This window comes from Oncorhynchus tshawytscha, linkage group LG16 (assembly GCF_018296145.1).
Source record: "Oncorhynchus tshawytscha isolate Ot180627B linkage group LG16, Otsh_v2.0, whole genome shotgun sequence".
Taxonomy (NCBI): Eukaryota; Metazoa; Chordata; class Actinopteri; order Salmoniformes; family Salmonidae; genus Oncorhynchus; species Oncorhynchus tshawytscha.
In genome coordinates, this window is record NC_056444.1 from 71,912,374 (window position 1) to 71,936,951 (window position 24,578).

Genomic DNA, 24,578 nt, shown 5'->3' on the forward strand with positions numbered 1-24,578 from the left:
CTCTTTCATCAAGTCTATATTCACTAATGAGACAATGGTGTCTTGGCAAATGAAGCTTCACCACTGTGATGTAATGTGGTTAATGGGCCGTACAAAATATGCACCAAAATAGTTATCAAGCTAAAGGCATCATAGCTTTGTTGGAGTACACTTTTGCCTTTACATTATCTCTAGAATGATTTTCTCATTTAGCATGCAGGCTCGATTCAGGTTTTACCCAGCGTTTTTAACAGGAACCACACTTTTCCCTCCCTCGGTTAATTGTTTGCAGGAAATATTTCAATATTACAGGCATAAGTAAGTACACAATCATTGAATTTTAATTTTTTATTGGGTGTGTCTACCGATGGACTGTACAGGTCTGGAAAGATACATCCATTGTTTCGTTCTTTTTGTTTTACCCTGCCTGTAAACACACTGGATGATTCAGAATCCATTGAAGAGCTTGATTCATTGACAAGAGATACTTACGAGCTCAAAGAAACATGTCGCTGGTTTCTGAGGATTCAAGCACTGTTAAGGACAACAAACCCAATCAACATAACTTACAAACTAAAGCCAAGTTGGCTAAGTGTTATCAACGATGGAATCAAACCTTCCCCAATCAAACCATCCCCTCACCCTACTAGAATCTGAATCAAATGCCTACTGTTTGCTGATGATCTGGTGCTTCTGTCACCAACCAAGGATCTAGCAGCACCTAGATCTTCTGCACAGATTCTTCCAGACCTGGGCCCTGACAGTAAATCTCAGTAAGACCAAAATAATGGTGTTCCAAAAAAGGTCCAGTCGCCAGGACCACAAATACAAATTCCATCTAGACACCGTTGCCCTAGAGCACACAAAAAACTATACATACCTTGGCCTAAACATCAGCGCCACAGGTAACTTTCACAAAGCTGTGAACGATCTGAGTGACAAGACAAGAAGGGCCTTCTATGCCATCAAAAGGAACATACCATTCGACATACAAATTAGGATCTGGCTAAAAATACTTAAATCAGTTATAGAACCCATTGCCCTTTATGCTTGTGAGGTCTGGGGTCCACTCACCAACCAATAATTCACAAAATGGGACAAACACCAAACTGAGACTCTGCATGCAGAATTCTGCAAAAATATCCTCTGTGTACAACGTAAAACACAAAATAATACATGCAGAGCAGAATTAGGCTGATACCCGCTAATGATCAAAATCCAGAAAAGAGCCGCTAAATTCTACAACCACCTAAAAGGAAGCGATTCCCAAACATTTCATAACAAAGCCATCACCTACAGAGAGATGAACCTGGAGAAGAGTCTCCAAAGCAAGCTGGTCCTGGGGCTCTGTTCACAAACAGACCCCACAGAGCCCCAGGACAGCAACACAATTAGACCCAACTAAATCATGAGAAAACAAAAAGAGAATTACTTGACACATTGGAAAGAATTAACAAAAAACAGAGTAAACTAGAATGCTATTTGGCCCTAAACAGAGAGTACACAGTGGCAGAATACCTGACCACTGTGACTGACCCATATATAAGAAAAGCTTTGAATATGTACAGACTCAGTGAGCATAGCTTTACTATTGAGAGAAGCCGCCGTAGGCAGACTTGCTCTCAAGAGAAGACAGGCTATGTGCACACTGCCCACAAAATGAGGTGGAAACTGAGCTGCACTTCCTAACCTCCTGCCAAATGTATGACCATATTAGAGACACATACAGTGACCATTCTTTTGTTATTTTGGTTCTATAATCTAGCACTTTGAGTTTGAAAGGATACAATGATAATTAGGGTGAAGTGCAGACTGTCAGCTTTAATTTGAGGGTATTTTCATACATATCAGATTAACCGTTTAGAAATTATAGAAGCTTTTGTACATAGTCCCCCCTATTTTCAGGCATCAAAAATCATTGGACAGTTTAACATAATGTAGAATAATGTAATCATTGTTCATATTTGGTCGCATATCCTTTGCATGCAATGACTGCTTGAAGTCTGCGATGCATCGACATCACCAGACGCTGGGTATCTTTCCTGGTGATGCTCTGCCAGGCCTGTACTGCAGCCATTTTCAGTTCCTGCTTGTTTCAGGGACTTATTGCCTTCAGTCTCCTCTTCAGCATGTAAAATGCATGTTCAATTGGATTCGGATCTGGTGATTGACTCGGCCAAGGATTTTCCACTTTTTGGCATCAAAAACCCCTTCGTTGCTCTAGCAGTATGTTTTGGGTCATTGTCTTGTTGCTTGATGAAGTGCCGTCCAATGAGTTTGGAGGCATTTGGTTTTATCTGAGCAGATAAAATATTTCTGTAGACTTCAGAATTCATTATTCTACTTCTGTCTGGAGTCACATCATCGATGAAGACAAGTGAGCCGGTTCCCCTGGCAGCCATACAGGCCCAAGCCATAACACCCCTCCACCATGTTTCACGGATGAGGTGGTATGCTTTGGATCATGGGCATGTCTTTTTTTCTCAACACTTTCCTCTTTCCATCACTCTTGTACATGTTAATCTTTGTCTCATCTGTCCACAATACTTTTTTCCAGAATTCTTGGGGCTCTTTTAGGTGCTTTTTTAGCTAACTGTAATCTGGCCTTTCTGTTCTTCAGGTTTATCAGTGGTTTGCATCTTGTAGTGTATCCTCTGTAGTCCTGCTGGTGTAGTCTTCTACGTATGGTAGACTTTGACACATCTACACCTGCATCCAGGAGAGTGTTTTTGATCTGTTTGGCTCAAAAGGCAATAGCAAAGTCTAGTATCAATGCTGTTCATCAACAGCATATCCTGCATTCACTAACGACACAAATGAATACACCTGCCTAACCACACACATCTGTGAAGCCAATTCAACAAATACATGTAGTTCCTTAAAATGGGTGGACCATGTACAAAAGGTGCTGTCATTTCTAAACGTTTCATCAGATATGTATGAAAATACCCTCAAATTAAAGCTAACAGTCTGCACTTCACCCTCATTGTCATTGTATCCTTTCAAACTCAAAGTGTTAGAGTACAGAACCAAAATAACAAAAAAATGGTCACTCTTCAATGATTTATGGTGCTCACTGTATTTCCCTCAGATTACACAGATCCACAAAGAATTCAAAAACAAACCCGATTTTGATAAACTCCCATATCTACTGGGTTAAATACCACAGTGTGCAATCACAGCAGCAATATTTGTGACCTGTTGCCACAAGAAAAGGGCAACCAGTGAAGAACAAACACCATTGTAAATACAACCCATATTTATGTTTATTTATTTCCCCTTTTGTACTTTAACCATTTGCACGTTGTTACAACACTGTATATATACATAATATGACATTTGAAATGTCTTTATACTTTAGCAACTTCTGCGAGTGTAATGTTTACTGTTCATTTTTAATGTTTATTTCACTTTTGTATATTATCTACTTGCTTTGGCAATGTTAACATTTGTTTCCCATACCAATAAAGCGCCTTGAACTCAATTTAATTTAATTGAGTGGGGAGATGTTTACGGATATGGATGTTGACTTGTTAAAATCCAGCAATGAAAGGCTTGCCAAAGTTGATATCTTGGATATACTATGAGAGGACATCAATGCATTATGTGCCCATCTAGAATTCAGCCAACGTCAGATTGATGATCTAAGGAAAGAGAACACAGCGCTGAAAGGTACTGTAGACTCTATTCATAGCAAGGTGGAGGTGGTGCAAAGGAAGAACAAACCATTTTAAAAATCTTTCCTTGATGTACGGTGTCGATCAATGCGGGACAATCTAATCTTTTCAAGGATACCGGAGAATGACAACAGCAGACACTGATCAAGATTTTATGTCAACTCAACTGAAACTGCCCACTGATGTCGTACATAATGTCACTTCCTCCAGAGTCCATAGAATGGTTAAGGCCTCTGGGAATAGGACACAGGCTATTATTGCATGTTTTGAATATTTTAAGCAAAAGGGAATGGCAAAGAGCAGGGGCAGAGATATCAGTAACCCTGATTTTGGAATGAATGATCAATTCCCCACCGAGATCAATGACGGGAGAAAATACTGTATCCCATCATGAAGGAAAAGCGTTGCCTGAATCAACAAGTCTGATTGGTGAAGGATACTTTTTTACCTCAACAGGCAACGGTATCGGGACTCTAGAGTAACTCCCTGGTTATTTTAATCCAATGTTAAAATCTGAGTTTGTGTGTCGTAGTAACTTCAACTATAATGAATACATGCTCTATTGATCTCCACTTGACAAGGAAAGGGTTGCATTATAGCTCAGGTTAATGTATGTAGCCTTCCTTACAAAATACATGAGGTTTTAACTTAGTCAACATAAATAATATTCATATTTTAGCTTTGATGAACATTCATGGATATAGTCTACTTAAACTGCATGCATGATCAGAAGGATAGCTACATATTTACCGGGAAAGATTCTTAAGCAAACAACCCAAGAGTTAATTGGGAGTCAGGTGGACTACTGTTCTGTGGTCAAACAACCCAATCATTAATTGAGAGTCAGGTGAACTACTGTTCTGTGGTCTGGGGATATGCATCAGCATGTGAAGTTAGGAGGCTGCAGATTGAACAGAACAAAGCAGCAAGGATTGTTTTAAGGTGGAGATATGGTTCTGTTGTAGTCATGCACAATGCTCTTGGTTGGTCATCAATCAACAAGATAATAAAAAGAAACATGCTCATTTTATTTCACAATGTATACGATTTAAAACGGCCAAACTATATTCACAACAGTATTCCGTTGATAAGAGACAAACATTGAGTAAATACTAGGAATATAGTCCACCATCTATCCAGCCCGAAAAGAAAAATAGGCAAAATAACATGTCGATTGAGAGCAATAAAGAAATGTAATAATTTATCTGAGCAAACCAGAAACCTTACAATATATAAATTTAAACAATACTTTAGAACCATTTAAATATAATAAATTGGAAGGTTTTGCGGGACTGTATCCCTGGGTTTCCTGTCTTTCTGTACCAGTTCGTCTTGTTTGTCAAGTCAATCAGCGTTTGTGTGTCTCAGCTCCTGCTTTAACTCCCTTTTCTCGCCCTCCTGGTTTTGACCATTGCCTGTCCTGACTCTGAGCCCGCCTGCCTGACCACTCTGCCTGCCCCTGACCTCGAGCCTGCCTATCATCTTGTACCGTTTGGACTCTGACCTGGTTTATGAACTATCACCTCTACCCGACCTGCCTTTTGCCTACCCCTTTGCTAAAATAAATATCGGAGCTCAACCATCTGCCTCCTGTGTCTGCATTTGGGTCTCGCCTTTTGCCCTTATAAAATGTGGAAAATGGAATCACTTTGCAAAAGTGTGCAGATCTTACCATGGAGAAACAGTACACGCAGTGATTGAAGATGAAATGTCAGTCAGAGTCAAATGCTGAGGAACTGTTTATTGATTCAGTGACACAGAAAAATCACATATCAGAGACAGAGCACGCCTTTGCTGACATTCAGATAGGAACACAAGGCACAGAGCTAAAGTTCAAACTAGACACGGGTGCACAAGTAAACATTATTCCTCTGAATCAGTACTGCAGCTTGACATCTGAGCGCGAGCTACAGCCCACCACGAGCAGTCTGCTAACCATGTGTATGTGACCAATAACATTTGATTTGATTTGACTGACTGGTTATGGTGGTGAACAGCTCCCAGTAAAAGGCACATGCACTTTCAAATGCAAATACAAGGAAAGTGACATGGTGTTGGACTTTTACATTGTTGACACTCGAGCACCTGCATTGCTAGGTCTTAAAGCATGGACCTCATCGACCTAGTTTTATCAGAGACAGCACCAGGAGAGAAAGAAAATGTAATGGAGGAGTTTGCTGATGTTTTTACAGGAATAGGACTATTCCCAGGAGAATGTACCATTCTCCTTGACCCAGACGTAACTCCTGTGGTCTACTCACCGAGAAAGAGTCCCCTTGCTTTCTGCACCTGTCTGAAGAAAGAGTTTTTGAGCATGGAGCAATCTGACATAGTCACCAAGGTTATAGAAGTGACAGGTTGGATAAACGCGTTAGTGGTGGTGGAGAAAGCACGCACAGGCAAGCTCAGAGTATCAAACACCCCCCATTACCCTTTACCGACGCTAGATGGCATCACACACAAGCTAGCAGGAGCACACTACTTCAGTGTCATGGACGCCAGATCAGACTACTGGGCTGTCAAGCTCACAGAAGAGTCATCTAAGCTCACAACTTTCAACACTCCGTTTGGACGCTACAGGTTCCGTCGCCTGCCTCTTGGGATTATCTCAGCCCAAGACGAGTTTCAGCGAAAGATCAACGAAGTGTACGAAAGCCTCGACGGAGTTGTGGCAATTGTGGACGACATCCTTGTCTATGGTCGAACCAAAGAGGAACACGACAGAAACCTCTTCGCGATACTGCAAAGGTCCCGCGAGAGAGGAATTCGGCTCAACCCCGAGAAGAGCACAGTCGGCACTACAGAGGTTAGCTACTTCGGACATCTTCTCACAGTGAATGGAATCAAGCCAGATCCACAAGCCAGATCCATCTCAGCCATTAAAAAAATGGAGCCACCAAAGAACTGTGCAGAGCCGGAAACAGTGCTTGGCATGGTCAACTACTTAGTCAAGTTCGTACCCAGCCTCTTCAATGCTAATGCACCCCTGCATCTGCTGCTAAAGCAGTCCAGTGAGTTTCTCTGGGACAAGCAACATGACATTGCTTTCCAGAGAGTGAAAGACTTGATCACGAGAGAACCAGGACCCCAACCAAGAACTCAGACTCCAAGTGGATGCGTCGAAGTATGGACTAGGGGCAGTGCTACTGCAAGAAGTAGTTAATGCCAGCAGCATACCACCTTGCATACCACTGCTGGCTTGCTTCTGAAGCTAAGCAGGGTTGGTCCTGGTCAGTCCCTGGATGGGAGACCAGATGCTGCTGGAAGTGGTGTTGGAGGGCCAGTAGGAGGCACTCTTTCCTCTGGTCTAAAAAATATCCCAATGCCCCAGTGATTGGGGACACTGCCCTGTGTAGGGTGCTGTCTTTCGGATGGGACATTAAACGGGTGTCCTGACTCTCTGAGGTCATTAAAGATCCCATGGCACTTATCGTAGGGGTGTTAACCCCGGTGTCCTGGCTAAATTCCCAATCTGGCCCTCAAAACCATCACGGTCACCTAATAATCCTCAGTTTACAATTGGCTCATTCATCCCCTTCCTCTCCCCTGTAACTATTCCCCAGGTCGTTGCTGCAAATGAGAATGTGTTCTCAGTCAACTTACCTGGTAAAATAACAAATAAAAAAGAAGAAGGAAAGCCCATTGGCTATGCTTCCAAATCTCTCACAGACTGTGAAATCAACTACGCTCAAATCAAAAAGGAGCTCTACGCCATTCTGTTCGGATGTAAGCTTTTCCATCAGTACGTATATGGACGACAAGTCATTGTGGAATCCGACCACAAGCCCCTCGAGTCAATCATGAGGAAACTGCTAGCTGCAGCCCCGCCAAGGCTACAGAGAATGATCCTTCAACTACAAAAATACAGCTTCACAATCACTCACTGTCCAGGCAAAGACATCCCTGTCGCAGACACACTCTCCAGGAGGTTTCTTACCTACAAGGACAGCATCCTCAGTGAAGGCATGGACATGCAAGTGCACACTGTGTACATCAACTTACCAGTTAGTGACACAACTGAAGGAGATCTGAGCAGAAAGAGAAAAGGACTCACAACTCACAGCTGAGGAAAGTCATACAGGATGGATGGCCTGAGGAGAGGAGAATATGCCCTCAGAGCATCTCAAGAGTTCTGGAACCATCGTCATGAACTATCACATATCAACAGAATTATTTTCAAAGGAGAGAAAATCTATCATTCCTACCAGTCTCAGAAAAGAGATTTTGACAAAGATCCATGCTGGACACATGGGCATGGAAAAGTGGAACAGTGCAAACAGAGAGCACGGGACATTTTGTCTTGGCCCAGAATGTGCAAACAAATAGAGGACATTGTTGGTAAATGCTCCACCTGTTTTGAATGATGCCCCTCAAACACCAAAGAGCCAATGTTACTTCACTGTATCCCAGACCGACCCTGCCAGATCGTGGCAACCGATCTATTCACCTGAAACAACGAGTACTACATTGTAACAGTGGACTACTACAGCAGATACTTCGAACTCGACAAGCTTCACAGCACCACATCTACAGCTGTGATGCACAAGCTGAAAGGAATCTTTGCCAGGCATGGCATTGTCGAGACTTTAATATCTGACAATGGCCCCTGTTAGAAAACTGATGAGTTTGAATCCTTCACAAAAGCATGTGAGTTCACACGTCACCACAAGCCCACATTACAGCTACAAGGAAATGCATGAAAAATGTGCACAGAGACAACAACAACAAAAGCGCTACTACAACAGGTCAGCTAGACCACTGCCACCTCTGAACGACGGAGAGTCAGTTAGAATCCAGGAGCATGGCCACTGGAAGCCAGCAGTCGTCATCCAGCCAGCTGACACTGAACGTTCATATCACGTCCCCACCGCAGAAGGAGCGGTGTACCACCGCAATCGTCATCACCTACTGAACACAAAAGAACAACACACTGATGAGATGAACTGTTCCCCTGAAAGAGAACATGATGGACTAAACACACACACAGCACAACATACACCATACTTACCTGCAACACCACAAGAACTGTTGACTGACACAGAAGCATGCTCAGCATCATATCACACAAGGTCAGGAAGAGAGGTCATGCCAAGAGCTGTCCCAGAGCTGTGAAATATCAAGGGTGTAGGCAGATCGCTGCCCTAAAAGAGTTCCAGACTGTAAACTTGTTATTAAAAAGTTGACTTGAAAAAAAAAAAAAGTTGACTTTTTTCGGTATTGTATTTGTTTGAAATGTTAAGATGCCATTGCTACAGTGAAAACTGAGTTGGTGAGAATCCTTTGTTCTAAAAGTAACAGTATGCTGAATCATTGTTTCAGAGTCTTATGTTGATTCAGTTGGTGCAGTATGCAGTATAAATGGTTACCTACCTTGAGTTCAAACTACAGAGCATGCATTCAAAAGAAACGCTTAGAATATGTAAACATGTTTCGTTTGTTATAAAAGAAGGGGATGTAATATTCATATGTGTAAACATACTGAATTGTAATTGGATGCATTTTACCGCCGCATCATACTGGGCTATGATTGGTTAAGACCATCAAGGTGGTGAGGTCATGGTCAGTTGATCATGGTATGAGACACGTGAACATGCCAGTTATAGCTAGCTAATAAAGAGCTACGTTAAGAAATATCCTGTCGTACTTTATTTTATTATTTTGTACAAAGCGTGCAAAACAAGACAGTCTGGGGGTGCTTTGGTGATGGTAAAGTGGGAGATTTGTACATGGTAGAAGGGATCTTGAAGAAGGAAGGCTATCACTCCATTTTGCAACGCCATGTGATACCCTGTGGACGCCGTTTAATTGGAGCCAATATCATCCTACAACAGTACATTGACCCAAAGCACAGTTCCAAACTAAGCAATAACTATTTAGGGAAGAAGCAGTCAGCTGGTATTCTGTCTATAATGGAGTGTCCAGCACAGTCACTGGATCTCAACCCTATTGACTGATGTGGGAACAGCTTGACCGTATGGTACATAAGAAGTGCCCATCAAGCCAATCCAACTTGTGGGAGGTATTTCAGAAAGCATGGGATGAAATCTCTTCAGATTACCTCAACAAATTGACAACTAGAATGCCAAAGGCCGGATCAAGGAAACGTAACATTATGACTATAACTACCGTTCCCTGAAGGAGGGAAACGAGGTACAACATACTATGGGGAGTTGCACTCTTGTAACTTTTTATTATTATTTTTATTTCACCTTTATTTAACCAGGTAGGCTAGTTGAGAACAAGTTCTCATTTGCAACTGCGACCTGGCCAAGATAAAGCATAGCAGTGTGAACAGACAACACTGTCACGGGATTCTTCCGTCGAAGGAGAGGCGGAGCGTGGTTGAAGTTCATGGTTTTTTAATAAGGAAAACTATATATGAACAAACTACAAAAACAATAAACGTGAAAACCCAAAACCAGTCCCGTGTGGTACAAACACTGACACAGGAGACAATCACCCACAAAACCCAACACCAAACAGGCTACCTAAATATGGTTCCCAATCAGAGACAATGACTAACACCTGCCTCTGATTGAGAACCATATCAGGCCAAACACAGAAACAGACAAACTAGACACACAACATAGAATGCCCACTCAGATCACACCCTGACCAAACAAAACATACAAACATACAAAGCAACTATGGTCATGGTGTGACAAACACAGAGTTACACATGGAGTAAACAATTAACAAGTCAATAACACAGTAGAAAAAAAAGATAGTCTATATACATTGTGTGCAAAAGGCATGAGGAGGTAGGCGAATAATTACAATTTTGCAGATTTACACTGGAGTGATAAATGATCAGATGGTCATGTACAGGTAGAGATATTGGTGTGCAAAAGCACAGAAAATTAAATAACTTCTGTTAAAGGATCTACAATCACGCCTGACAAAGCCAATGAAATCCTCACCTTGCTGGAAGCACCACCTTCCACAGGTCAAACATTTAATACCACTCTTCACCGAGCCCAGGAACGGGCGGCACAAGCCCAAACAGGTGTTGTACCTCATTTACCTCCTTCAGGGAACAGTAGTTACAGACATAACGTTACATTCTCTTTCAGTCAGTCAACTTCGGTACAACATACTATGGGGAAATATAATCACACAACAAGCCGACCCCAATGGATATTAACTAGAGCCGATGTCCGCTCCCCCTTGAAAATATAATTATCATAATACAAATTCCCCATAAAAATCTGTCAGTTTAAGCTAGAGATATCCGTTTTTTTTGCGCTGGATGCGTCTCAATCTACCGCATCAGCCGATGTCGCAGTTCCGTAACTGTGGTGAAAGGTGACAGAGCTAGACTGGTGTTTGTCAGATCATGAGACATCCCCAAAAATTGGTCTTCTCACAAAATCGGCTGTAGTGTCCGAACGGTTTGGCCTAAAACCTATAACCCTCTAATGGAAAGATGAGACTCTCACGAACACAAGGATGTACTCTGTTGTGCTCTATGACCCCTAAAAGCGTCTTGGGACTCGTCTGAAGTCGGTACAGCCAATCTGCCAACTTCTGTCTATAGCATCCGAATACTTGGCCTTATCAATAACCTTTCTAGGGCAGGCGTTACGCTAGCGGAACATTCCGCAGAAAAGGCAGTGCGCGAAATTCAAAAATAATTTTTAGAAATATGTCATTTTCACACATTAACAAGTCCAATACAGTAAATGAAAGATAAACTTCTTGTTAATCTACCCTCGTGTCCGATTTCGAAAAGGCTTTACAGCGAAAGCACAACATATGATTATGTTAGGTCAGAGCTAAGTCAAAAAAACACACAGCCATTTTTCCAGCCAAAGATAGGCGTCACAAAAAGCAGAAATATAGATCAAATTAATCACTAACCTTTGATGATCTTCATCAGATGACACTCATAGGACATCATGTTACACACTACATGTAGGTTTTGTTCGATAATGTGCATATTTATATCCAAAAATCTCAGTTTACATTGGCGCGTAACGTGCAGTAATGTTTTGATTCCAAAACATCTGGTGATTTTGCAGAAATACTCATAATAAACATTAATAAAAGATACAAGTGTTATTCACAGAATTAAAGATAGACTTCTCCTTAATGCAACCGCTGTGTCAGATTTTTAAAAAACGTTACGGAAAAAACATAATCTGAGTACGGCGCTCAGATTATGTTTTTTCCGTAACGTTTTTTAAAAATGTCCCAGTTCGACAATAAATGACTGATTTGTTCCATAAAGTCCATCCTTTATGTCCAAATAGCCACTTGTTGTTAGCGTGTTCAGCCCAGTAATCCATCTTCATGAGGCGCGAGCACTACGTCCAGACAAAAACTCGGAAAGTTCCTTTACAGGTCGTAGAAACAAGTCAAACGATGTATGGAATCAATCTTTAGGATGTTTTTAACATAAAACATCAATAATGTTCCAACCAGAGAATTCTGGTTGTGGTAGATAAAGGATTCAATCTATCTTTTCAGACCATTAAGAGTATTTTTCTGGTCAATATGTCAGTGTATTTTGTCTGTTTGTAACAGTGTGTTATATGTGAAAATGTGATCATATTATAAATTGTATTTGCATGTTTAAGGACTCTTGGAAGATTAGTTAAAATGAGGACTAAAAGAGATCCTAATAAAATCAAATAACATTTCCAGAATTATTATCTCTAGAATGATGCTCATCATAGCTGCTGCTCTCTAAATTGAACCAAGTTTAACCAGGTTTGATTAGGGTATAGTGATTCAGGTTAGACTAGAAAACTGACAGCACCAGGACACTGATTTAGCTGTCTTTATTTGTTCAAGGAGGGCAGTGTTTGGTGTAACTGAAGACACTGTGAAAAGTGTATTGGGTAATAAACGTTTTCTTGAATCAGAAGATGGTTACGCAATCGTTTGCGTCACAGTCGACTTTGCAGATGTGAGTTCCTAAAGGGCACAGCGAATCACTCTGTGAGGATGCAGGCGCGCTTTTCACATACATGTGCACACACTTGATTGTGTTTACATGACTGCCCATTTATGCATCTTGCAAGGAAGGCTTACAGTATATCCTGATTTGATGTGATCAAATCAAATTGTATTTGTCACATGCTTCGTAAACAACAGATGTAGACTAACAGTTAAATGCTTACTAACGGGCCCTTCCCAATAATACAGAGAGAAGGAAAATAGAGAAATAATAGAAAAATAGTAGCACAAGGAATAAATAATAAATACACAATGATTAACGATAACCTGACTATATACACAGAGCACCTGTAACGAGTCAACGTGCATAGGTACGAGGTAATTTAGGTAGAACGTCATATATACTGAACAAGAATAAACGCAACATGCAACAATTTAAAAGATTTTACTGAGTTACAGTTCATATAAGGAAATCAGTGAACTAAAATTAATTAATTAGGTCCTAATCTATGGATTTCACATGAATACAGATATGCATCTGCTTGTCACAGAGATACCTTAAAAAGGGGCGTAGGGGCGTGGATCAGTATCTGGTGTGACCACAATTTCCCTCGTGCAGCGTGACACATCTCCTTCCCATAGAGTTCATCAGGAAGTTGATTGTGTCCTGTGGAATGTTGTCCCCACTCCTCTTCAATGGCTGTGCAAAGTTGCTGGATATGGGCAGGAACTGGAACACACTGTCGTACAGATCGATCCAGAGCACCCCAACATGCTCAATTGGTCACATGTCTGTTGAGTCTGTCTGTTGAGGCCATGGAAGAACTGGAACATTTTCAGATTAAAGAAATTATTTGCAGATCCTTGTAACATGGGGCCGTGCATTATCCTGTTGACACACGAGGTGATGGCAGCAGATGAATGGCACGACAATGGGCCTCAGGATCTCGTCACGGTACCTCTGTCCATAAAAATTGGCATTGATAAAATGCAATTGTGTCCGTTGTCCGTAGCTTATGCCTGCCCATACCATAACCCCACCGCCACCATGGGGCACTCTATTCACAATGTTGACATCAGCAAACTTCTTGTCCATACGATGCCATACACGTGGTCTGCGGTTGGACGTATTCTCTAAAATGACTTTGGAGGCAGTTTATGGTTGAAAAATGTACATAAAATAATCTGGAAAAAGCTCTAGTGGACATTCCTACAGTCAGCATGCCAATTGCACACTCCCTCAAAACTTGAAACATCTGTGGCATTATGTTGTGTGACAAAACTGCACATTTTAGAGTGCCTTTTATTGTCCCCAGCACAAGATGCACCTGTGTAATGATCATGCTGTTTAATCAGATTCTTGATATGCCACACCTGTCAGGTGGATGAATTGTTCTTGGCAAAGGAGAAATGCTCACTGACAGGGATGCTTTTTTATTTTTATTTCAGCTCACGAAAAAATGAGACCAACACTTCACATGTTGCATTTATATTTTTGTCCAGTGTAGTTCAAGAAAGATAATCTCCAATCTCCTATATGTCTCCTCACTGACGGGGACATTATTAGTCACACTGACTGTCTCTTCTTCCTATGGTAAGTGGTAGCATGAACAACAGGGTTAACTTCACTCTCTCTTCTCTGACAGGACTTCTCGTATGACGACTCGAAGGCAGAGTTGTTCAACGTGGACGCGCCCAATGGTGTGGTGATGGAGGGGTACCTGTTTAAGAGAGCCAGCAATGCCTTTAAGACGTGGAACAGGTAAGTAGACAACTGATCAGTAACTCTCCATAAGCCAGCTACACTCTAGCTTCGAAGCATACTATATTAGTGTATTGTGGTCAAAGCATTTTGATTTGAATTCTATCTTGACAATGGAATGTTTTGTGGATTTTCTGTAGACATACCATAGATAGCGAACTAAATAAATACTTATCCCAGATTATTTCAGTAAGTAGTCTGTTCCCTAGGAAACCATACTTGGTCATACTTGCTAGCATTGACTACACGTCGTGGGGAATAGTTTACTGCCTGTGGAAACACTCGATCCATTAAAACATTATTTCTCCCCTTAGGCGGTTCTCCCACTGATGCTCTCTACTAGGGCGTTACAATGTATTACTCCATTTGTCTTGTTTCCTGACAGTGCAGCCCTCTAAAGAGGTTAGATGTGAGCCAAACCACACGTGTTGTGAATTACTCTCTGCTATATAGTGCAGCTCAAGGGAAAGAAAGAGCTCATTCACATGCGCTTTAACTCATCCCGACCACTGTGGTGGCTAGAGTAGAGAGTAACATTATTCCAACTCGGCAGGTCAGCACCTTCTAATGGAAGAAGGATATCCATTTAACATGCATGTTTTATTAATTTCTCTCTCTCTCTCTCAGGCGGTGGTTCTCCATCCAGAACAGTCAGCTGGTCTATCAGAAGAAGCTGAAGGCAAGTCCACATGTCCACTAGCTACCATCTTAGTCTAGGTCCCTTGGGGGGGGGGGGTTACATGCAACTTTAATGGGGTATAGAGCTCCTTTGAAAGTCACTGTGATCTATATTGGCGAAATACAACACTCCCTCTGTCAACACTGACTGCATTAGGGCAGAGGACTGTTATAGGATAGCTTATTACTCCTGAGTCCTGTCCCAAAAGACTCTTCCTACGCTCACATATAGACCCTCACATCAATCCATAGTGGGATATAGAATGTGAGTGTCAGTGTACCCGTATGAGCTTCAGCACATTGGATTAAATAGGAAAAGGTGGTCAACTGAGGGACTTTGAAATCCAAACAACACATCTCACTCAAGGACACAGTGGGCATAATGTTGGTATGATGAATAATTCAACTGATTGACTGACCGGGCCCTTTTCACTGTTATTGACCAATAGGATTCCCTGACGGTGGTGGTGGAGGACCTCAGGCTGTGCTCTGTCAAGCCCTGTGAGGACATTGAGAGGAGGTTCTGCTTCGAGGTTGTCTCCCCCAACAAGTATGTTCTTCTTAGTGCCCTTATATTATGGAATTAACTAAATAAATTCACTTTTGTTCCAAGGAATTTTACTTACAGTTAAATTGATGTAAATCCCTTTAGGTAAAATCTTAAGAAAATGGCCAATAATATGGCAAATAAAGTGTTCTCCTTCTTCTAAGAGGGCAAGGGACTATAGTTTTGTACTGTTGAGAGACTGTGTGCTGTAATATGGGGCTGTCTTTCCATTCTACAGGAGCTGTATGCTGCAGGCGGAGTCAGAGAAGCTTCGGCTAGCCTGGATCCAAGCAGTGCAGGCCAGCATTGCCTCAGCATACAGGGAGAGCCCAGACTACCACTACATCGAGGTCAGTTGGTCCATCTAGCTACAGACCTAACTGTCAAACAACTGCTAATATTCTCTTACCTTTTCTTTAATCTAGACATCTTTTACATCATGAGAGGTCATTTATAAGCTTATACGTTTGCATGAAGGGATACAGTTATCACTGGTGAGATAAATCAAGACTGTCATGCCTCAGAGAATGATGCTTGCCTCTCTTAGTTTACCATGTCTGTCTTCCCACCAATAGTGTCTGGATAGGACAGCCTCACCTTCCGTCAGCAGTATCGACTCGGCCAGCGAGCCTCGGGAACGCAGTGTCAGGGGGGAGACCATCCTGCATCGTATACAGTGCCTCCCGGGCAATGAGTATTGCTGTGACTGTGGCCAGGCCGACCCGCACTGGGCCTCCATCAACCTGGGCATCCTGCTCTGCATCGAGTGCTCCGGCATCCACAGGTAAGGTCTGCCTCTATGGAGGGCATCCTGCTCTGGCATCCAGATACTGTCTGTAAAGCCTAGTCTCATAAGCCATACCCAAAGTCTCTTGCTTAGCTCGTCTTTAAGAGAGTACATAAAGGCATACTTCACTGGCTAGACATAGGCTACTGTATTATGGACCATGGACTATCCTAAAGCACTTGTGGTTGTAAACCAGTGGAGGATGTAATTGCAGATAGTTGCACTACCACAGGGTGACTGAGGGGTCATTTGAGACTCTGTGTTCGAGAACATGTGCCGGTCTCTTGGATCTGAGAATATGAGAGTGCCAATGGCCTAAAAGGTGTCTTAGCCTTACCATGTCATCTGCTAGCATGGTTCAGCCACACCTCTGCTTGGATTACTGTGTGGCTAGGCTGCTTAACACTGCTTATTGGATCAGGCTGTGTTTGATTGGGAGAGCTCATTGCGTGAGTAAACAGGATGGGAGTTAGACAATAAGCACTGCAGAACTGAGACACTTATGTTTATAAACTAGAATGGCATCCCTTTAATGGTGAAAGTACGTAATTGTTGAACCACACCCGATTAGCAATCAGGCCGAAGCAAGATAAAGATTCCTATTTCTAATGTCCTTAATACCATAGCTCTAGGGTTCACTCCAGCACTGCATACATTGTAGCTGCAACACACTAGCATTAGGCTAGATGGGAAAGTTTTCCTCATTTCAGCAGTTGGTGGTGTTGACTGTTTACTGCAGAGATGCAGCAAAGATCAATGATATCAGTATGGAATCACTACCTCCTCTGGACCATCTGTTAAATATTCATGATCTGTTTCTGTCAGATAGCCTGTCTTCTTCTAGTGGTGAGATGAAATCACATAAGGCTTTCCATTAGGAGGAGGAATACACAGACTGTCTCGCAGTCTTTTTTTTGTTGGCATGCCGCACTGCAGTTGCCTGGATACCAGAGAGTTTTGTTGGTGGAGTGGTGATTTGCATGACATTGAGGGCAGCTACTCTGGGGATAACGCCTGAGTGATTTGAAACGCATTTTGCAGCTATTCATCCCATGTCACAGTATAAGACAACTTGAAACAGAACTGTCATGGAGCTTCCAGTGTTGCTTATTAGGGGAGCCTGTTACGAACAGGCAATTTTGCCTGTTACATCTGCCTTAATGTTATTACAAGCAAAGCAAGGAAACAATATGGGCCTAGTGTTGTCAACAACACTAACTTAAAATGCGTTCTACCCAGTAATAATTCCAGCCATGGAACTTGAATACATACGTGATTCAATTGCCAACGCTTGAAGACTTTCCAAATGTCACTTCTCATGTGTCTCTGTTACAGGAGTTTGGGGGTTCACTGCTCCAAGGTGCGCTCTCTAATGTTGGACTCATGGGAACCTGAATTACTAAAGCTGATGTGCGAGCTGGGAAACAGTGTCATCAACCACATCTATGAGGGAGCATGTGAGGCACAGGGCCTGAAGAAACCAGGGCCCTCAAGTTCCAGGTAAGGACTGCCACACACACAGCATTTAAATGCCTCTACCTGGTTTCACCTGTGAATATCCCGATTACTCACTAAAGGAGACTGGGATCTAGTCATTTTCATTAGACTGGGAATGTCCTCACTGGTACAGTATGTAACACTGAATGCGTATTTCCTATTATCCCTTATAGGCAGGAGAAGGAGGCGTGGATCAAATCAAAGTATGTGGAGAAGAAGTTCCTGAAGAAGTTGGGGGCCACCGAGGTGCTTGTGAACGGTGGGCGGAAGACGGAGCACCGGTGGAGTGTGAAGAAGTGGCAGAGACACAACAGCGCCACCACAGTGCCTAAGACCCGACGGAAATACCGTCAGGAGCCGGGCAGCGCCTCCCCTGCCACCCTCTCCTCAGGTACCTGTTGATCATTTTCTTCAACAGATGATCAGGTCTATATAATTATCAAACACATATATACATATATATAGGAAACACAGACTCTTTGTTTAAGTATTACAATTCTCCTTTAGTAATACAATTGTAGGCAGAAGTTGGTACAGAGTACAGTATATGATAGCTCTCCCCAGGTTCTGCAAAATGTCTAAGACATGTAACTCATATAGCCTCCCCAGTCCTCCTTGCGTAAGTTTCCCTGGCAACAACATTTGAATAAATCTAACCTCCCCCTGACAGCAGCAACTATCTTGTAAGCAATTAGAAGCTCAGAAGTGAGTTTGGCTGAAACTTTCATCACAAGTATCGGGTCATAACAAGGTGAACGAGTCTAAGCATCTTCTGACAGGTGGCTGTTTTCATCAGGCATGCGGTAGCCTTGTGTTCTCAGAAAACCAGTCATATTCTCAGAACCTCAGATATCCAGGTGGGGCCCAGACAGGAGGAGTATGAGCGTAGGTGGTTTCTGCCTTCTGATAGTGTCTGAAGGGCACAACACTAAAAACAGGTGTTAACACACACACAGAGGTCTCCTAAGAGACCTTACAGTTTATCATAACACAATTTATTAACCCTTTAAAAGGTATGAGGCCTTGGTTTAACCCCTTCATACCCTAATAGCTCTCCTGGCATGAGAGGAAGGATACCTTCCTCATTTTCTCTTTTTATCCATATTCCTAATTGTGCTAAACAAAAAGTTGACAATGACAACCCAGTACATTTAAACATTCCCTCGTTGTGCTTTACAGCCGCTTCAGCTCTAGAGAGAAAGTTCCGACGAGAGTCACTGTTTTGTCCAGACGAGCTGGACAATCTCTTCTCTTACTTCGACACAGGATCTGGACCTCGTAGTAAGTTACCTACCCATCTAATATACAGACACTACACTCTAAACCACAGAGATACTTGAATCCTTTGTGGTGTGCAAAGTGAAATAGCTAGAAGCAACAGTGACTAACGTGTCCCTGGCTTGGCTCCTTTTGGCCCTGCAGGTCTGAGCAGTGACAGTGGCCTGGGCGGCAGTACAGACGGCAGCACAGATATCCTGGTGTTCGGCTCAGTGGTGGACAGTGTTACAGAGGAGGGTAAGAAGAGAAATACATACCTGTAAAGGATAGGATGGAAAATGAAATGTACAACATAGGTTCAGCCATCATATTTAGTATTAAAATGCCATTTCCATCCTTATTTGCCCTTGAGGGCATAAATGAAGTTGTATTGAATCCTAGTTGTAACTCTGCTGCTTCTCTCTCTGCAGAGTGTGAGGTGTCAGAGGACTCTAGCGGAGAGGCTGAGATGGAGCCAGAGACCGAGACCCAGTCGGACCCAGAGGATGGGCGTGAGCTCCACCCTGGGGCGCTGCTCTACAAGGCCTCCCAGGCACGCAACCTGCCCGTCATGGCTGAGGCACTGGCCCACGGGGCTGAAATCAACTCCGTCAACGACGAGGATGATCGCAAGAGCCCACTCATACAGGCTGTGTTTGGGGTGAGTCATTGTAATGAAAGGCAGGTGTGTTCTTGGCACACTGGCAAAGGCAGTTCTAGTCATTCACAGTAAATTACATGGACGCATTATGTTGAAACATCAATGTATACATCTATCCATACAGTATGTCTATGCATGATCACAATATTTTCTCACATTGTATTGTGCTTTATTTGGCAACATGGCGAGAGCCTCAGAACCTTTGTGTTCCATTCCAGGGCTCCTTGATAGCCTGCGAGTTCCTGCTCCAGAATGCAGCTGACGTCAACCAAAGAGACGCAAGGGGGAGGGGGCCACTACACCACGCCACATATCTGGGACACACAGGGTGAGTAGTGCCAAGGCATAACGCTTCTCTCTTCCTTACTATTGTCAATGTCTTGTTTTGAGCCACAAGTGAACATTTCCATGGACAATGGTGTAGCATGCAAAGCTGATTATTGTTCAGTTATTTTCTACATTGTTCCTCAGGTTAGATAGCAAACAAGACAAAGATGCTGAGTACAGATTTGCTTCTGCATGTTCACGTCTGACCTGTCTCCATGCTGCCCTCTACAGGCAGGTGTGTTTGTTCCTGAAGAGAGGAGCCACGCAGAACGACGGGGACGAGGATGGGCAGGACCCTCTGAGTATCGCTGTGCAGGCAGCCAATGCAGACATCGTCACCTTGTGAGTTTGTGGGACACAACACCCTGTCCCTCAACTTACTCAGCTTCAACTACACATGATCCTTTAAAATACATATTATGACCAGAGGTTAGCATGGTAATCTACTGTAGCTCCTCACCTCTGGGAAGTTTAAGTGAATCCATCTAACAGTTTGTGTCCGACCCCTCCTTCCCTTCTCTCCCCCTTCCCTTTCTTCCCAAAGGTTGCGACTGGCCAAGATGAATGAGGAGATGCGGGAGTCAGAGGGACCGTTCGGCCAGCCAGGTCAATACCCCACCAGCAGCTCCACAGAACAGCAATATAAGAAATGCATACAAGAGTTTATCTGTCTCCACATAGCTGATTGCTAGAAGTCAATCACAATACTTAGTCCTGGTCCAATGAATCAAGCTTTCCCTTCAGATGATGGTTGGATGGGAAGCCAAAAGTATACCAGGACTGTGGCAGCCCTGTGTGGAATCTTGTACAGGAAGGAACGTTGTCCAAAACACACCTTTCTTTGTCAAGATTCCCCACAGGCTGCTGTCTGTGTTCTAGCCAATACTCTGGCTAACTAACGTTTTTCAAACGAGGCAGCACCAGAATATACCAACTACAAATCCCTCAGGCTCATCAACGTATAGGATGTCAGTATTATTAACTCTGTCATGATGTCAAACTGTACGGTTGACTTCATGGCTAAATTTGCTCAGCATTAGTTCATTTGTCACAAATGGTTAGGGACCAAGTTTTTAATATGACTTCATAAGTTCATTTAAATCATCTTTACTATACCATCTGTATCCTACTTATACCCATGTCAAGCCAAGTTAATTCAGCTGCTCTATATTTATTTGGAGAGGTGTTTGCTTGTGGTCTTCAAGGTAGGGTGGTGCGCTCCTAACCAAAGACCAGATCCGGCCAATATGTTGCACATTACAGTGCATTCTGAAAGTATTAAAAGTATTTTTTCCCCCTCATCAGTCGACACACAATACCCCATAATGACAAAGCAAAAGCAGTTTTTTAAAATTCTTTGCAAACGTATAAAAAATAAATGGAAATATCACATTTACATAAATATTCAGAACTTTTACTGAGTACTTTGTTGAAGCAACTTTGGCAGCGATTACAGCCTACAGACTTATTGGGTATGACGCTACAAGCTTGGTACACCTGTATTTGGGGAGTTTTTCCCATTCTTCTTTGCAGATCCTCTCAAGCTCTGTCAGATTGGATGGAGAGCATTGCTTTACAGTTATTTTCAGGTCTCTCCAGACATGTTTGATCGGGTTCAAGTCTGGGCTCTGACTGGGCCACTCAAGGACATTCAGAGACTTGTCCCGAAGCCACTCCTGCGTTGTCATAGCTGCTTAGTGTTGTTGTCTTGTTTAGAGTCGTTGTCCTGTTTGAAGGTGAACCTTCACCCAAGTCTGAATCCTGAGCGCTCTGGAGCATCAAGGTTTTCATCAAGGATCTCTCTGTACTTTGCTCTGTTCAATCTTTCCCTTGATGCTGACTAGTCTCCCAGTCCCTGCTGCTGAAAAACATCTCCACAGCATGAGGCTGTCACCACCATGCTTCACCGTAGGGATGGTTCCAGGTTTCCTCCAGATGTAACACTTGGCATTCAGGACAAAGAGTTCAGTCTTGGTTTCATCAGACCAGAGAATATTGTATCTCATGGTTTGAGAGTCTTTAGGTGCCTTTTGGCAAACTCCAAGCGGGCTGTCATGTGCCTTTCACTGCGGAATGGCTTCCGTTTGGCCACTCTACCATAATGGCCTGATTGGTGGAGTGCTGCAGAGATGGTTGTCCTTCTGGAAGCTTCTCAGAGCTCCACAGAGGAACTCTGGAGCTCTGTCAGAGTGACCATCAGGTTTTTGATCACCTCCTTGACCAAGGCCCTTCTCCCCAAATTGCTCAGTTTGGCTGGGCGACCAGCTCTAGGAAGAGTGTTGGTGGTTCCAACCTTCCTCCATTTAAGAATGATGGAGGCCTTCAAAGCTGCATAAATGTTTTTCTACCCTTCCCCAGATATGTGCCTCAACACAATCCTGCCTTAGAGCTCTACAGACAATTCCGTCCACCTCATGGCTTGATTTTTGCTCAACATGCAATGTCAATTGTGGGACATTTATATAAACAATTATGCGCCTTCCAAACCATGTCCAATCAATTGAGTTTACCACAGGTGGACTCCAATGAAGTTGTAGAAACATCTCAACGATGGTCAATGGAAACAGGATGCACCTGAACACAATTTCGATTCTCATAGCAAAGGGTCTGAAAACAGATGTAAATAAGGTATCTGTTTTTTATTTTTAATACATTTGCTAACATTTCTAAAAAACAATTTTAGCTTTGTCATTGAGGTAGTGTGTGTAGATTAATGAAGGAAATAATTTATTGAATCCATTTTAGAATAAGGCTTCTAATGTAACAAAATGTGGAAAAAGACAAGGGGTCTCAATATTTTCAGAATGCACTGTAACTATCATCAACCGACCTGCTTATATAAGAATACCAGATCAGCATATGGTAGTCTTGTCAAGGGTAGACTATGAAAGCAGACATTCAACACATTCATTTTAAGGCCTGAAAGTCGTTGTCTTTGTATCTAGTCAGTTATTACAAACGTATTAATTCTGCTCCAGCTGTGTTGTGGCATGAGGTGGTTCTTTAGTACACGCATGTTGTTTTAAAAAGGGGTGATTTGAAGGGGTGACAATGAAGCTAAATAATAACTGTGATTGAGAATGGATGATATATGGATTATATGTCATAAATGTGTACTTGTCTTGATGGAGACACTTTAAAGTAAAGCTTTTACATGGATTTTAAAGCAACATTATGCACTTTTCCTACCCATAATGATTTGAATTTATTTTTGACATTTTAATTTACTAGTGTAGGTTTTTACCATCATTTATGAACTGCCTAGAGCAATAGTGCAATGATAATTTAAATACAGATACTCTGTATTTCTTGTATTATGTTGAACAATATGATGCAGATGGTATTTTTTTAAACTGGATATATTTTGTTAGATTTTATTTTCCTGAGCTTTCACACACAAGGTCACTAAACCTTTACCGTCATTTCTTCATGTCTCTTTTTGGAAAAGACAACCACAACTCACAATCTTATAATAGAAACCTTACAAACTGCAATGAGACTGACCTTTTTAATATAATATTTAAACTGACATGTATTACAGTATTTGTATGTTTGCCAAACATTGACTTATGTTTGATGTATCATGGCTATACAATATTAGATTTGTTCTGGGTTTCTTGCTTGAATAGTGCATGGGTTGCTGTTGCCCAGGTCTTTCAAAGCCCTGTTGGTTTTGTTTACTTCATTCATCCGTGTATGTTAATATTTGATATATTGTGTAATGATAACTGTGTAATGTGCTGCCAAATCATGACAACTGTACATAGTAAGACATTGTAAAGGTTAGATCTGTAGTCTATTGTCAAACTGAACCAGATATATTGGATAGACTACCCCATAACATACAGGCATAGTTTGACTTTGACAGGCCATTTAGAACAGGAGAGAAAGCTTGGTCTACGTAAAACTTTCTAGCTCCCCTGAATACCAACATAATACCCCGTTATGTAAGCACAGCCTGTGTACACACAGTCAGAGGATGACCAGTCCTCCATGTTTACCTTGATACTGTGCAGTTGCTTACTGACCTAACCACATGTTTACATCATGTTCCAGAGCTGAAATCATCTTGATCAGGAAATTACATTAGTTGTTCTTGCTGTAGGCTAGTAACAACTGATGTTTTTACATTGCGTTTGGGTTGCTCGCGTTTACTTCAAGCCAAAGACCACATTACGTTCTTCAAGTAATTTATGAGCTGAAAATAAATAAGCATAAAAATAAAAAAAACGTTCAAATATGTCTGTTAAACTATCAATTTCATTCTAGTTTTGTCTTCTACTGTGCAGTACATGACAAAAAGAGTAGTAGTAGATTATATTAGACTCAATGAAAGATCTAGGGAACAATGTTATGACCAAAAAATGCCAATGATTTGCGTCAAGCCACTAAAGGTTTACATGCTGTACAGTACAGTGTATCGGAGTGAGTGGATTGACTAGACCATAGGTTGACTAGGTGACTGCTATGCTGTAAATAGGCTAAACAATTATTACCACTTAAAA

At 42.2% G+C, this 24,578-nt stretch overlaps 1 protein-coding gene and 1 long non-coding RNA gene across 2 annotated transcripts in view; one reads left to right on the plus strand and one right to left on the minus strand.

The window, feature by feature from the left end:
- Window positions 1-24,578, plus strand: part of LOC112216284 (arf-GAP with coiled-coil, ANK repeat and PH domain-containing protein 3) — a 91,419-nt gene that overhangs the window by 64,515 nt on the left and 2,326 nt on the right. Inside the window, exons 11-23 of the mRNA XM_024376165.2 lie at window positions 14,204-14,319; window positions 14,947-14,998; window positions 15,447-15,547; window positions 15,783-15,894; window positions 16,120-16,328; window positions 17,667-17,831; window positions 18,002-18,219; window positions 19,008-19,109; window positions 19,242-19,343; window positions 19,517-19,746; window positions 19,965-20,074; window positions 20,305-20,415; window positions 20,618-20,679. Of these exons, the coding sequence (XP_024231933.1) occupies window positions 14,204-14,319; window positions 14,947-14,998; window positions 15,447-15,547; window positions 15,783-15,894; window positions 16,120-16,328; window positions 17,667-17,831; window positions 18,002-18,219; window positions 19,008-19,109; window positions 19,242-19,343; window positions 19,517-19,746; window positions 19,965-20,074; window positions 20,305-20,415; window positions 20,618-20,679 (1,690 nt within the window). The remainder of the gene's footprint in view (window positions 1-14,203; window positions 14,320-14,946; window positions 14,999-15,446; window positions 15,548-15,782; window positions 15,895-16,119; window positions 16,329-17,666; window positions 17,832-18,001; window positions 18,220-19,007; window positions 19,110-19,241; window positions 19,344-19,516; window positions 19,747-19,964; window positions 20,075-20,304; window positions 20,416-20,617; window positions 20,680-24,578) is intronic.
- On the minus strand, window positions 18,311-21,506 carry LOC121839633. The gene is made up of 2 exons (XR_006079107.1): window positions 20,534-21,506; window positions 18,311-20,412 (listed from the first exon to the last, which is right to left on the minus strand). It is a non-coding gene; the product is annotated as an uncharacterized LOC121839633 (long non-coding RNA).